Here is a 16939-nt window from a genome sequence, read left to right on the forward strand (position 1 = left end):
AGGGAATCGCGAACCTTTGATTGTATCTATAGGAATTATAACGAATCGGGAGAGGAGTTGTAATTCTAGTACATGATATGATAGACACAATTTAAGTATTGGATTGGGAGATTAATATGCAAATTATGAAACATGTAATCCTTGTTTTTTAATAGTCTATAATTGTACTTTGTAGGACCATGGGATTGACTTTCAAGGGATAATTGCAGGCACTATAATCTACCTTGGGAGAGGATTTTATAAATATTGGAAGGATTGTTTTTAAGAAAACAAGAGACACAAACTAGACATTCATGATAGCCATTGAAAAACCCTTATTCTTGGATTGTTTCTCTCATATATCTTATATAACTTTTATTTATTTATTAGATTAAATTAGTGGATAGTTAAAACACCCATAAAATTATTCTCCACACTTCTGAACTGTAAGAGATAAAAGACTTGAAATTGGTATTGATATTAGTCCTTCCCGGAGAACGAACTTCTAAAAATACACATCAACAGTAACACAAAAAAATATTTAAAACAATTACTGAAATCGATGTCCAAAATTTTAAGTTCAATTTTACTACCAGTTCAGAAAATAATGAAATGTAGAAAAGAGTTCAGATTCAAAGTACGGTCATAAAATAATATTCACAGCTTTCTTACTTCAAAGAGAAACTCTCCGAGATAACGAAAAACCAGCAACTGATCAAGCTGAATATTGTTGTCCCGAACAAAATCAGCCCATCCCATCGAGAACCGGCATTGCCTTTCACTCCGCAAAGCATCAACCGCCCACTGATTTCCACCAATCATCAGAGTTGTAATAGTCCTTTTATTCCAGAGACTGTAAACTGCTGAAAGTCTGGGTGCAATGTACTGTTACAGAGAAACTTTGTTATGGTAACTCAATATATTTTTTTTTCAATACAAACATGATTAAAATTTAATACATACCCTCCATGACAGCGGTCATCCAAGTGTGACTTCTTAGTTATCACATAAAAAGTCAACAATTCCAAATCAGCATCGATAGCGTTAATATCTTCTACAATCATAGTAGTTTAGTAACTTTAGTTCAATATTCAATTTAAATGAAATGGATTAGTTTTGCAAAATACCTTCACTGCTTTCACTACTATCACCAGAGCTGGTGCTATCAGAATTTGGGCTGAAATCCAGATCAAACTGAATTCCTACATGATTCATAAATAAATTATTATAAATTTATATAATCCAGAATAGGTAAATATCCATCAAAATATTGTATTACCTTGATAAACAACATCCATGTTATCTGTTATATCAACAACCTCTGCATCAGATGGGGGAAACATAAATTCATCAAATCGGTAGTTTCCTGTGGAATCGCGGAAGTGATTCATCCCTTCCGTGTCAAAAACGGTCAATTCAAATGATGAATTACCAGTATAATTGAACACAATCCAGTAGTCTACTTTAATGGCATATTGTTTTTCAAAATGATGCATTCCGTAAATCTTCTTCTCGGCCGGACATAACTTGAATTTCGAAGTTAGTGAGCCACCAAGTGAAATGTGCAGATTCTTTACAATCTCGTTGCCATACTTGAAAACAAACGGATGGGGAACTTCCTGAATTTAAATCCCATTACATTAGAATATGTTACAACCATATGAAATCTGCCAAAATTTACAGTTGAATAGAAGCCATACCAATTGTCCAAATTGTAAAGTATGATTTGTTATCAACTTAAAAAACTTAGTGCAACCTTTGAAACTGTTGACGCCACCTATACATTTACAGTTGAAAGTTAAAATTAAAACTGTAATTATTCAGATTTGCATGTAGACAGAAATCATACCTCCACCTGCAAGAGCCTCGCAAAGATAATTCGAATGAAATATACAGACTTTGTACTTCAAATACTCAGTGGTAGTGTTTAGTACAACTAAATCCCCAACTGATATGTTCCCTTCTTAAACAAAGCTATTCCATTCTTGACCTAAAAGATGCCTACCTTAAACAGAATTTACAATTATTTTTTACTTCTTCTCCAATCCTTTCACAACCCTCTTCTGAAAAAACCTGTTTAAAACTCACTATTAATTCCTGATAAAATTATAAGAGTATTTATGTTTCATATGGTTTTGTTTTCCTTTGTCAAATTTGCACCAAGAACATGTTCTGCTTTAATTTTCAAATGATAAACACCATCAAAATTACTATGAGCATTATAACAGAAATTGGCAGCAAGTTTATCAACTTCAACAGGTTTCAAAACTGAGTCCAAACCCAATGCATGCGTTGGATAAATCATCTCCACCGTATATGGATTATATACCTGAAACTTAAAATCACCTTCACCTTCATAAGTCATAAGAACCATGTGGTACGGTTTAATACCGTAAAAGGACATCATATTTTTCAACTCGGAGATTCTATTCCTCTCCTTTACATACTTTCCAGTCCACACCATTAACGAAGGACCATGCAGTTTCACAATTCCAGGCAAAGTTCGACCAAAACCAACAGAAAAAGCCAACGGGAGGAACTGGAATAATAACAATTCTAGAATAAGAAAAAAAATCATAATCTAATTCATATGAATTTAAAAAAAATGTCATGCACATACCAATTCACCATTCTCATAAAAGGCTGAATTTGGACAAATAAAGCTGATTTGATTATCTTCTAAATCCATGACTATACACAAAATATTGAATTGAAACAATTAACTTCAAAAAAAAGAAAGTCGAAAATGGATAGAGGAACATACCTCTGAAAAGTGGATGCTTGGCTCAATGTGGTAGATTACGGCTCTAACTGCTCTATTTGACTTCGAGAGATTAAAAAGCTATATAACTCCTTAACAAATATAGCAACCCCCAACTACTTAAATTAATGCTGTCATATTTATCTTTTATTTATTTCTTAATATTGATGACATTAATATATCATTTACATTTGTCCATTTTTCATTTTCAATATTTTAACAAGAAACCATTTTGTAATTTGAACAATTTTTCATTATTAGAAGGAATTTAAGTTCAATTTCATATTATTATTACTTTAAATATCATCCAACTGACAAAATTATAATAAAATAATATATTAAAATTGTAATGTAAAAAATAAAGTGATTAATTGATGTACTCCTTTATGTTGTTATATGATTCAAAAATATGTTCAAATATTTTTATTACCTATTAATCGGCCAAAAAAATTTAGATTTTACATTATTACTTTTATTATTATACAATTAATTCCCTCAAAAACAAAAAAAACATGAATACAAAAATTATGAAAACTTAATATGCCATACCGAAGCGGGCACATTTACTAGACATTTGAGATTTTTACAAAATTGTATATAATGTATTCAAATAGGATATAATGGTGTGCTGTAAATAACACATTAATGGAGGGTGGTTACAAATTCTGAATTTAATGCCATAAATTCAGAGTGTTACAATTACAATATAATGGCATTGTTGATTTTTTCAAATTAAGTTTCAAGATTTTAACAATAGTAGGAAAAATAATACCACAAATTATTTCGTTAGAACATTTACAATTTGACTGTTATCAACAAAAATTTAAAAAATTTCCATATGAGTCCTCTGTATTTAAGAAGTTTTAGTTGATGTTAATTTCTTATGTCCAATTACAAGCTTAAGAAGACTTGATTTTTGTTTATGTAATAAAAGGTTGTGTACATCGTGGTTAACCAAAAAAATATAACTAATAATAATTTGCATTAATTGAAAATCCAACAAACAATATCATCCACCCAATGCTACATTACTGAATCCTTTAAGAGCGCTACTATTACATCATACTTAATCAAACACGCTGATTAAAAAAGTCGAATGACCTACTTAAACAAATATCAGTTGTTGGTTCATAGTTAGATTATTTCCAGCTACGAAGTCATCCCACCCTACGCTGAAACGACAAACTCCGTCAACTCTCAAAGCTTGGACTGACCACTGTGTTCCACGACAGACAAGAGTTGTGTCTAATTTTCTACTCCAATCACGATATACAACATACAATTCCCTTCCAAGGTACTGTGAAGCATGTAGATTCGTTATAAAGTACGCATGCACATTACATATACAGTCAAGAACAGAAAGTATAATTATTTCAACTTACAAATCTGTGGCTACGCCCGTCAAAATGAGATCGTTTAAGAACAACACTGAAACTTAATGGCTCTTCATCCAGAATCTGCGGTTCACCGGTTCACCCTCCGAACTGAAATCACTTTCAGAATACATTTCTACAACCTCAATAACAGAACTGCTATATGTTAACTAAAAAAAAAGAATTGTTATAATAAAGAAAAGTGCTAAGACAAAGTAATTTGTCTTTACAACGGGGTTGTTTACGTACCTGAATCCGTATCGCTGGAATCAGCGATACTTCCATCCATTGATGCTCCTCCACTGGCAAACTGAGTATTCAGATATTACTTGAAGGACTGTTTTTATGTTGTTGTATATGCAGAGGTGGAATGGATTCAAATTGGATATTAGGGGTGCTGTAAATGATACATTAAGGTAGGGTGGTTAAAAGTTTGAGAATTTAATGCCATAAATTCAAAGTGTTAAAAATACAATATAATGTCAGAGTTGACTTTTTGAAATTAAATTTCAAGACTTTACAATATCAAAGTACAAACAAATACAAAAGTTTCATTCTTACATTTTTCAATTTTACATTTTTACTGTTATCAACAAAAAATTTAAAAACACATTTATGTACCATTTATATTGATAAATATATTTAATATATCGTCAAAATTTTATAAAATTTCAAATACCATAGCGTAGTGGGCACATTTACTAATATAACAATAGATTCGACATATTATTTTCCGGTTTTAATAACAATAAGTTATATCCTCCATTTACAAGTACGTATTAATCTATTAAAATAAGGATTAATTTATTCTAATTAAATACTATTAAAAATGTTAAAAATTAAATTTGTGTATAAGGGTATTATGGTAACATTGTAAAAGATTAAAGTTAAATATGTGCGCAAGGATATTATAATATAAATGTCATTTGATGGACATCATATGAGCTCCTTTCTTAATTGGAAACTAAATAGCTCTGCATTTTATTTATTTTCTTAATTTAAACCCAAAATATTAAATATTATTATTACACTCATGCACCTTAGACCTTTTTAAAATAAAAGAAAGCAAGTGATAAAAAGTTAAATTAATATTATCGTGTAATTGAAAAATTATGGAATAAAATTGTGTTAAATGTATTTATTTTTTCTCTTTTAAAACTAAAGGTTAATGTTGTATCTATCAAAAAATTATAAAAAGGGAAAGAAAAGGGTCCAACGCCAAGCAAGATCCTTGAGAAGCTATAGGCTAGGAAATTCAGAAAATCAGATACTGCTTCCATCTCTGTTCCACTTCAATTCTTTCTTGTTCCCGAAAATCAACCACTCAATGGCTTCTTCCTGTCTTTTAAAATCACTAACCCTAAAACCCCTTCTAAAACCCTACACTTGTCCCATCTTAATCAACCATTTCTCTTATCTCAAATTCACCTTCCGTTCATTCTCCGCTGCCATGTCACCCCCTTCTCTTGCGGTTATGTATGATCAGGAAGGCCCTCCTGACTCGGTCACCAAGTAATTCTCTATCCCCCCCCCCTTTCGATAAATTATTAATCTCCATTAGTTAACATCTTCTCCAATAATTGACATGATGTACATTGCATTTTTTTTATTCAGTAATTTATTTGTACTAAAATGTGTGTGTTATTTGGGTGCAGAATTGTGGATGTACCTGCAGTTGAAGTAAAAGAGAATGATATTTGTGTCAAGATGCTCGCTGCTCCTATTAATCCCTCCGATATTAATAGAATTCAAGGTTGCCTTACTATCTCAATTCCAGCTAGGCTCTTGATTTTTTTCAGAATGTATGCTTAATATTTTATTTGATTGAATAATTAGAGCCAAGGAGACCGTCTTTGTGCTTTGGAATGGTTAACCTGCTCAAATATTATTAATTACAGGTTGATTCTAAGTTTCAGATGATAGAAAGGTGGGGACAAATCCCTAAAATCCCTGAGTCACATAAATATGTAATTTTTTTATGTTTCTATTAAGTGTAAGATAAATAATGCAGTATTATAGCGTGGCCAGTAGTGGTTGTGGTACTACCATATCTTTAGGCCTGCAACGTTATTTTGATCTTTTATTTATTTTTATTTTTTTTAAATTTCTTGTAGGGATATCCTACAGTTAAGTTAGTGTGTAATAAAACTTGAAGTATGATATTAACCCAATTTATGGCAGGAATCAGCGCAATTTGAGTGCCTCTAATGTACTACCATATGAACGAAAAAATGAAAGAAAATAGAACCAATATGTATTTGTGCTATGCACATCTCCCATTTTTGACATTGTTGGCCATAAAATGGTTTGAAGGTTTGATTTATCCTTCGCATACTTCAAGGTTCAATGTTTTTATCTTCTGAACATTAATTAATGTTCATCCTCATAAAACAATAAACATTGACATCAAAACTATGTGTGAGCCAGTCCCATATATTTCTACGAGCAGATGCTAAACTGCATTACTTTCTCTTAGAAAAATACCCCCTTTTTGTTTGTGTGCATTACTTTCTCTTAAAAAAATACCCCCCTTTTTGTTTTTGAAAATTGAATTTTTTTGGTAGCTGCTCTTATTTATAATGGTAGTGTGGGCTTGGACTTCCTATCCCTTAGTTAATCATGTCCGCTACCCTGATTTTTGAGGAATTAGGGAAAAATATTATGCATTGTGTTAATTTGATCTGCATAGACAAATACAGTTAATTTTGCTTCATTGTTTCTTATCGAATGCATAATAGGTGTATACCCTGTGAGGCCAGATGTTCCGGCAGTTGGTGGTTATGAGGGCGTTGGAGAGGTACACTCACTGGGCTCTGCAGTGACGGGTTTTTCTCCTGGAGATTTAGTCATTCCATGTCCGCCTAGTTTTGGTAGTCTCTTTTGCTTATGTTATTAACTCACTTCATGTATAAGCTTATTCATATTATAGTCAGTTCTCTTGTTTATTTAACTGTCACATCTGTCAAGTTAGAAACAGTTACCACATTGTTACATTATACAAGTTTTTGTGTTTTTAAAGCTCTGATAGAACACATTATGGATAGAACATGCATGATGAGAAAATATAGTATGTTTATTGCTCAAACTATTAAATTTTTAAGTCCCTGACCAAACCATTTTTCTGGGCTATGAAGATGATGGATTTGACTTGTAGTGGGATCTTAAATAATAGAAGAAGAATCAAGTGCCCATAGTGTAGCATGCTATTCAGTGTTTATACTGTAAATGATTTAAGTTATCTACTTTAGATAGTTACTATGTAGCTGAACCACAACAAGATAATCTATTTTAATTTTCGTTTTATCAAAATATTTATGGAAGTAACATGATGCTTTTCGTTTAGGTACGTGGCAGACATACGTGGTGAAAGACCAGAGTGTTTGGCATAAAGTTGATAAGGGGACACCAGTAGAATATGCTGCCACTGTGTTTGTCAACCCTTTGACGGCCTTAAGGATGCTCGAGGACTTTGTGGATCTAAATCCAGGTGATTTTAGCCTATCATTTTACCGTTAGGTTTTTCTTGCTGTACAATCCCCTAATTAGTTGTGATGCCTGAGCAGGAGATGCCATTGTGCAAAATGGGGCTACAAGCATCGTTGGACAGTGCATCATTCAGCTTGCTCGAATTCGTGGTATCAGGAGCATTAATATAATAAGGGACAGGTTCCAGTTAGATTTTAATTGAGATTCTATAGTACCTCAAAATTAAATATGCTAATGCACAGTTATTAGGCTTTAGTGTTCTTAGGTTTATCAGATCAGGCTCTTTAAATAGGTATGTTGCAGTGAGTCAGTGACATATAGACTCAAAATCACGCTATGTATTTCTTCTTGTTAGTAAGCTTTATGTTTGGCCTACAGCAGTCCTCTGTCTTTTTTATGTTAGTGTTGACTGATACATAGAGTATTATCACGGATGAAATACTCATGGTATCTGCCAAGATGAATCTTTTGAAGCAGCAGTTCTTTTGCTTGGGGAACTGGTGGAGGCAATATACTAAAATTGTTTAGTAGGAAATGGAATTTGCCACACAACATAATTTAATGGAGCTTTCGAAATTTATATACTATTTCTTTCGGCTCAATGTTCATGTATATTAAATGACATGGCTGCATGTGTATGTATTATGGTACAGTGGTTTCTTTTCACAAAAGTTTACATTTTTTATTGCATCATCATGTCATATTTGTTCACCCAACAAAATCCTATCCACTCTCCTAGATCTTAGACTCATACTTAGTATGGAAAGAACGTTTAGCAGTAACCGTTATGCTGTGACTGATCTTCTCTTAGAAGGGAAGTTTATGGTCGAATTCAAAACAAGAGCTCCCTAAGATCACTATTTTACTTAGCAATTCCAATAGCGATAATTTTTCTTGGCCTTCCTACGAACGTATTGCCTAATTACCGAGTAGATACTGGAATTCTGTAGTTGGTGCACTACCAAATATTTAATATATTTGGTAGCAGGTGATTATATATTATAAAGCTCGTGATTTGAAATAATGGCTCTGGTTTCTTATGGAGTTCCTTATGCAGAGCCGGCTCAGATGAAGCAAAAGAAAAACTGAAAAAGCTGGGTGCTGATGAAATATATACAGAGAGCCAACTGGCAGTGAAAAATGTGAAAAGTCTTCTGGTATGATATACTTCTGTATCCCTAAATTAGGTGAACCATTATCTGGTATTATGCAACAACTTGGGGTCATGTACTTGCTAGATGAAGACATAATACATTCCTTTCATACTTTATTCATGGCTGCAGAACTAGCTTTTTGTGTTTCTGTTTCATATTCATTTACTTTCTCTTCTGTATATGTTTTGATTGTTTCATTGCCATTACTCTAGGCTAATATTCCTGAACCAGCTTTGGGATTTAACTGTGTTGGTGGAAATGCTGCAACTCTGGTTTTGAAATTCTTGAGGTAAGACGGTATATACCATGTTTCGTTAACTTAAACTTCTTGCTTTCTCCTAGAGTTTTCCACTTAAAGGTGACTATTTCAGGCAGCGAGGAACCATGGTAACATATGGTGGAATGTCTAAGAAGCCTGTCACTGTATCAACATCGGCCTTTATATTTAAGGTACCAAAATTATTAAAGAAATATTTCATGATTAAAAAACAAGATGATGAGTCAAAAACCTTGTTTTTATTTACGACTTAACAAAGAACACGGTCAAGTGCATGAATAGCTTTTTTCCCGTTGTGATGATCAATCCCCAAATCAATAAGAGATGAGAATCAATAGAACCTTGGATAAATAAATTAGCAAAATTATGATGTATTGGCATGAGTCTCAAGATTCTTTACCGCCTTGCATGATAGTTGCCTTCATACTCCTGGGAAGTCTGATTATTGGTATTGATTCTCTTGGTTTTAAACCTGTGAATATATTAGAATATAATATGGTTTTTTAGTCCAGCAGTGAGGTACAAGGTGTACAATATTTTATCCCCCTTTTGAATTTACAATGCTCAATTGTTTCAGTTTAGGTAGGAGTACCTGAAGAATAAGGAAGAAAACCATAATCTTAAACATATAGGATCATATCTATTGTATGATACCTTTCAACCAAACACAGAAGAGAAAATTTATGGTAAACCTTATAATAGGTTTGTTGGCACATTTTAATCTCATTTGCTCTGATCCGTGTATACACCTGGCCTGTTTATAGGAACTTTCCTTGAGGGGATTTTGGTTGCAAAATTTGATGAGTTCTGCTAAAGGAGAAGGGTGCAAGAGTATGGTGGATTACCTTTTGGGCCTCGCGCGTGTAGGGAAATTGACATACGAGTATGTTTTCTTTCCCATGTTTGTTCTTTTCATTTTTGAAGTTTGACAAATTTGTAATTATAACTCAAACTGCTTTCACTCACATAAACAACAAAAGTATGTTAACATTTCAGCTTTATACAACGGAATTAATAAACCCAGCTACACCAAGATTACTCTTTCACAAAATGTATGTAGAACAGTATTTCTACCCGTGTTAGCTAGATTTATATGGACAAGACCGAAGTGATCTCTTGTAGTGAACTTTCTTATGCAACCTTTCAGTACAGTATATTTGATTGATAGTAGACAGAGCATGTACACATGATCAGTAGTGATCATGCTATTGCCAATATTTGTTCTGCTGCTATTGCTCATTCATAAGATGATTTCATGTTAATGGGAAATTTGTTTTACAGGATGGAATCAACCCCTTTTAAGGATTTCCATACAGCGTTGGATAAATCACTGGGAAAGCTAGGAAGCCAGCCTAAACAAATCATTAAATTTTAACCGGGATCAGAGGATGGCAGCTGTTTAGGTGGTTAGAGAAAGAGGAAATAGAGGGAAGACGCTAAAGGAAAGAAAAACGATAGTATTCAGGAATCAGGATGTAGATTGCAATGAATGTATACTGTGTACATCATGGGTTACCAGTCCCTTGACATAGATATCCTTCTACTTCTCCATAACTATCAATCAAGAAAGATAGAGTGTTGTTCAAATGTTAATATAATGGCGCTTACCAGTTTTATATATTGTGACTTGTTTAATTAAAGAGTAATCTTATATTGAAATTGACAGAGTTCGAGTTATGCTAAACAAGCCTTACTGTTTTATTATTTGTTCATAACTTCAATCGATATCTAAGATATCAATATCTTGTGTCACATAGAAAATATATATGATGTAGTGAAGTGCACTTATTAGGTAAATTAGGTGGCAAATTTCGATACTGAACTATTTATTAATAGAACTGGCAAGTGCTTTTTGCTTTTAATTTTTGTCCTTTATTTTATTTCATGATGTATAGTGAGATTCTCAAAATGTAACATAAATCCGTTGTCGTCCAGCGGTTAGGATATCTGGCTTTCACCCAGGAGACCCGGGTTCGATTCCCGGCAACGGAATTTTTTTAAATTTCATAAAACTTGCTCCTGGAAATATGAACAGCCCAAGTCTTAGTTATGGCTTGTGAAAGAAGTAGTACATCTGATGGATATTATTGTCTGCTAAAATCAGGTATCCGTATATATAAACACACTAAGAAACAGTGCCATGACTTTTTTTTGTACAGGTAATCAAAAATTGAAAATCAAAGTTGATGAAAAATGTACTTGTGATCCAGCCTGAGCTGACCCATCCACTATTTCATTTGTCTAGCTTGGAAAACTAGTACTTGAAATGCAGCTTTAACTTAAACCCTTGTTTCCGACAAAAAATAAATAAATAAAACCATTGTTCTCTCTCTGCTGTACGTACCTGTCACCAGATTCCGCAAAAGCATGCCTATATGCATATTTTTTTGTCAAAAGGCATGCCCAAATGACATGTCATTTATCAATTGAATATAATAAAATTTAAAACATATTTATTATACTAATATACATGTTTATTATACTAATATACAGTGAACTTAAATGTCAAATTAAAGTTAGTTGATAGTAACAACCGAATACCATCATAATACTTATTTACATTAGTAAATTTTTAGATACTCAAATATATATAAATACTTTATAATTATATTTGTTATTTCCGGATATTTCTAATATTAAGATAATTATTAAAAAATAAAAAAAATAAGTAAAAAAAACATGCCAAATTATAAAAAAGAATGTCCGGCTAATTGACGTCATGACTTACCATCTTCACATATTCGTGCCGCTGTGACATGCACCCTACTCTACTGCTTCTACTACTGTCACAAAATTTACTTTACCTCTAGCTTGCATAAGTAAGCTACGATAAGCATTTGTTTTTATCAAATCAAGCCTGATTTCATCGTTTGAATTGATAATACTTGACTCTAGGAATTTAGCTTAAGAAATGCTCTTCATAATTTACTTATGAGGACGAGTGGTAGTCTAAAATATGAGAATCGAAATTAATTGATACAAGTGATTGATCGAATAATCATATTATTAATTGAATATATTGAAAATATATTTAATTTATTGTAAAATTAAATTCGAAAATCGATTTATCACATAATAAAAGACGAAAAATAATTTATTCACTCTTACGTGAGGCCGTAGAGTTTATTCAATACGCACTCAAAAGGTAGTGCCTGCGAGTTATCTACGATTAAAAAAATAAATTATTCAGGCACCTTTTTTTCACTTTTACTCTAAACACTTATAAAAGGTTGTGGGGATATAAAACTCGAACATATTGGTTTAAATTCTTTTTAACCTTTCATTTATTATAATCGAACGAACACCCGTCGGACATATAGATACATGTGCGTTATTTTCTTATATACTTATGGAAAAAATTACTCCCTCCGTCCCTAAAAACGTTTCCTATTTCTGTTGGACACGTTTACCAATGCATACTTTTGATTGTTAATATCTTTAATTTTGTATTGATATTAAATATAAAAACTTCATTATATTAAAGTACTTATAAATATGAATCCAACAACTCATGACTATATTTGATCATATAGATTAAACGTAAATTAATAATCAATCATTTAATATAAATAATATAAAAAATCAATATAGGAAATATAATACGGGAGGGAGGGAGTACAAGTTAGTTAAATGATCCGTACACCAACCACATCTCCCCAGGACAGGACCACAGGTATACAACCCCAGTCGAAACTTCCCAACTACGAGTATTAGATTGGATGAGGAGGTTTCATTATATTTACCATTTTTTAATTTGAGGTTTCTATAAATATATCTCATGTCCCCCCCACCCCATTTCTCGTTGTGCATATATACCTCCACCTTGCAGTTTTAGCTCCTCACTTCAAAAAGCTTAAAAAAAGAAAATCAAAGCCACTCTCTCTCCATCCAAATTTTCCCTTCCTTTAGTTTTTCTCACTTCTCTCTCATTTTTACCGGAGAAAGAGTGCGCATATATTAGTTATTACATACAGATTTACACACACACCATGGCTGTTTTCTAATCCAACTTTATTTTTATTATTTACTTGTTTTTTCTTACTTGAAACCAGTGTCTAGTGGGTCTAACCATAAACCTCTCCTAATCCTAATCCTCCGTTATTTGTTTGGTTTAAGCGTTTGTTGATCCAAAATGTCGGCTAAATGCTTGGCTCCCAATCCTCCCATAACCAAAAAGAACAAAGCTTACAGAGGTCAGATTAAAGCTCAGATTTTTGAGAGCTTGGGTTTGGCCCTTGTTTCTATGGCCTCTAAAGCAGGGGAAGTTATCACTTACAAAGTCAAAGTCGAAGCTGGCGGCGCTGGAGGTAACGGCGCCACTGGTGGTGGTGCTGCTGAAGGCGGCGGTGGAGGCATTAATAATGACAAGGAAGGTGATGGCAGCGACTAAGACAACACCACCTCTTCGGCCAGTGCTGTTGAGGTGGTGCTCAAGCGTGTGTATGTTTACCCTACAATTTGAGCTAGGTCTTTTGTGATATAGTTTGTGATGATCCAAGCTCAGCCCCTTTTTCCACTGTATAATATAATATATAAATAAATAAAGGGCCAAAACTGTAGGGTAATGTGTGTGTTTAAACTTTAAATCTCAGCTTGTAAGTAGAGTTGCCTTGTTTAAAAGTTATGATCAGTTATTAATAGATTTCGTTTATGTAAAATATTTGTTTGGTGGAATGAAGATTTTGTTTTTTGCACATCTTGTCTCTTCAGTGCTCTTATTCTCTTTTACTGCAAACTTCTGCTGGATTGTGACCTGAAAAGAATTGTTTTTGTAAATTATTAGGGTTAAAATGGAGGTTTGAGTTTCATGGTAGTTTGTTTATAAACTTATTTTTACACTTTACTGAAGAGTTTGAAAATAGAGAGAAGAGAAAAGAAGAAAGAAGATAATTTTGAAATTTTTCTTCGTATGCCTGCTTCCGAATTTTTTGACTAGAGAACAGAAATGATCAGAAGAGAAAATTTCCTATAATTTTTCCTCAAAACCGTTTTCACAAAAATGCGAAGATTTGGAAAGATCGCCTCACATTATCTTCCTTTTCATAGTCACTTTCTCTCTTTTTTACAAAAATTCTGGGCACACGACTGATTCTACTATTTCTCTTCTCTTTTTTCCTAAAAAGTCTTTGGAGCAGCGTTAGGATTTTATTGAAAAAATAAAGATAATCATTTTTTTTTCGTTTAAACACTATTTTAACCAAATTTCTAGAGCGTGGGAGCCCTACCATTAGCCAAATCAAATGGAGTAACTGACATAGATTCTGTTTATGTTTTTTTTATGAAAGGTTATCCTTATTTAATAAAAAAAAATCTGTTTCACTAAAATATCTGGTGCTCGAACTTAATTACCACCTACGTAGACCAATTTTACCTTATTTTTTATAAAGCGTACTTGCAAATAAAATCTCGAGCAGTATCCCAGATCTATATATAAATACAACTAATAATTTTTTTGGAAATATGAATTCTTAAAGTTAATTTTACAAAAATGCGATTCTTTTTAAATTTATTTATATACAAATTTTTAAAACTTTTTGCAAAATTTAATTTTGTAACCAACACAATTTCGAATGCAATTAAAAAAAATTCAACTATTTTTTTTTTGAAAAACGTAAAGTAAAAGAAGTTGCATATCTAATCACTTTTAATGTACAATATATACATTTTTTATAAATATTTTCAAAAAATTGATAAAATTTTCGTTAATTGTAGAGAGGAAACGGATATTCTATGATCATACTACAGTTTTAGTTAAGTTTGTAACGAATCACTCCATATATCAGAAGGCAGAAGCCAAACTTGAAAATTGAACGGTACGGTGAACATTAAAAAATAATGCAGGGGAAGATGAGATATTACTCCACCATCACTTGTCGATCTCTTTGTTAATTTCCACCACTTAACTCACTAAATCAGCTCCGATAGTGTTTAGAAATTTAAAGAATCTTGATAATCCCTAAGTAAAGAAGAAAAGGCAGCTGTTTATTTTTTTTCCTACTCCTTAATTGTAACATAATCTGAATTAACGACGCTCGTCGTTTTGTCATTAAAATAGACAAAAACAATCAAATTCATCACTTGTCTAAATCACAAAATTACTTGCCGCGTCCAACGTTATATCGCAGACCCCACACGTTTTATGTCTAAACTATGTTACTACTAATTTTATTTATGTTTATGTGACTTCAAATATTTAGTCAATTTGCCCCCCTTCCCTGACAAAAAAAGTAGTCAATTTGCTGGATTTTACCACGAGCATTAAATAATAGATATTGAATTAAAATACACTATATAAAATTATAAATTACAAACCGATCATTTAGTATATGCAAAATTATATGAAAATGTGAAATGTACATTGGTATACCGAATTTTTTTATATTCAAATATAAGAAATATTATGTTTGTTATCCCTTCTGTCCCGTTGTCACGGAAGTTAAAAAAATATATATTTGTGAGAAATGGTAATAAAGGCGAGTAAAGTGGTTAATATTTAAATGTATAGAGTGAGTGTAGTGGAAGAATGAAGGAGGTGTAGTTAAATTTTTGAGAAATTATAAAAAAAATACTGTTTTTTCTAAGTTTGTTAACGATTTTATCATATTTTGAAAAAAATTGCAAAAATACGATTTGCATCATGTTCGGGTCTTCCTCTATCACCTTAAAGTTTTAGATGAGTTGATTACTTAACATGGTATCGTTGCTCGGTTTATGGAGGGATTTGGGTTCGAGTCTGCCCACCCATATTCATTTAATTTAAATATTTGATGTTGGTATTGGTTGTATTTGTTGTTGTCAATCATAGCGAAACGTATCGTACGACTGAGGGGTAGTGTTAAATAATATAAGATCATGTTCGAGACTTCCTCTACCATCTTAAGATTTTAGATGAGTTGGTTACTTAACATTAACATTGCAATCAACAGCAATCATTATATAATTTTTCAGAAAAAGTACTGAATTTTTTGTTATATTTAATGTTACATTATCTTGCATTTGAGGTTGTATTTGTTATATTTAATGTTACATTATCTTGCATTTGAGGTTGTATTTGATTGTCGCGGGTTGTAAAATCATATTTTTGTAAAAAATGTTGAAAAATCATATTTTTGCAAATTAAAACTTATAAAAAACCGTATTTATGTTAAGAAACTATAGAAAACATTTGGAAAAACTTCTTAATTATAATTTTTTACTAATATTTAAAAATTTTAAATATATAGAATAAAATGGGACAAATTGTATAAATATGTAAGGATCATGTAGTAGGATTTTCTTTTGTTAGTTGAGATTGATAATACAATTATTGTTTGCTTCAAGTATTTTAACTAAATTCATGTAGGATTTGTGTTGGCGGCTCCCTCACAAAGCTGATTTTTCTATACATACCCAATCAGGCCGGCGACAGAATGCAGTGATGCATAATGATAGGTGTGATGGGTCTTGACAAGAAAAAGGGTGATTGGTCTGAAACTAAGAGTGTAATTTTGGTAAACCGATTAGAATTGGATGCCGGCCGTTGGCGTTGCAGTAGTATAATAATGTGTTACGTATATGAGTTTGTTTTATATAAAAATTGAATTATTATATTGAAGAGCTTACTTGTTTTGATCCATATACAAAATTTTAATCATCTTCTTACGAGTCATCGCGGAACCGGAATCGAATATGATAAACTGTGATCACAACAGATGTGAAAGAATTATCATGCCAGAAGATAAATACCATGTGTTGGTACTGTGTTACGGAGATTTCAAATATATTATGGTAGCCTCCTATTTCGTACAAGATGAGAGCAGTTTTCTAGCAATATTAAAATGCGGTGTATATAATTTTAAAAATATCAATTTTTTTGTGGTTAAAATGTAATTTATAATAATTTAATTAGAGTGTGCAAAAATTAGCGATA

The 16939-nt window shown here is 32.1% G+C and overlaps 1 protein-coding gene and 1 non-coding gene across 2 annotated transcripts; both read left to right on the plus strand.

The window, feature by feature from the left end:
- The first annotated feature begins 5304 nt into the window (after window positions 1-5304).
- On the plus strand, window positions 5305-10648 carry LOC141697531 (enoyl-[acyl-carrier-protein] reductase, mitochondrial-like). The gene is made up of 10 exons (XM_074501950.1): window positions 5305-5625; window positions 5769-5866; window positions 6852-6983; window positions 7457-7600; window positions 7677-7779; window positions 8657-8756; window positions 8966-9042; window positions 9125-9203; window positions 9795-9913; window positions 10312-10648. Exons 1-10 carry the CDS (start codon window positions 5441-5443, stop codon window positions 10403-10405), a joined length of 1131 nt encoding a protein of 376 aa, XP_074358051.1. The 5' UTR covers window positions 5305-5440; the 3' UTR covers window positions 10406-10648.
- Window positions 10649-10950: 302 nt separating this feature from the next.
- On the plus strand, window positions 10951-11022 carry TRNAE-UUC (transfer RNA glutamic acid (anticodon UUC)). The gene has a single exon. It is a non-coding gene; the product is annotated as a tRNA-Glu (tRNA).
- The last annotated feature ends 5917 nt before the right edge of the window (window positions 11023-16939 follow it).

This window comes from Apium graveolens, chromosome 11 (assembly GCF_009905375.1).
Source record: "Apium graveolens cultivar Ventura chromosome 11, ASM990537v1, whole genome shotgun sequence".
Lineage (NCBI taxonomy): Eukaryota > Viridiplantae > Streptophyta > Magnoliopsida > Apiales > Apiaceae > Apium > Apium graveolens.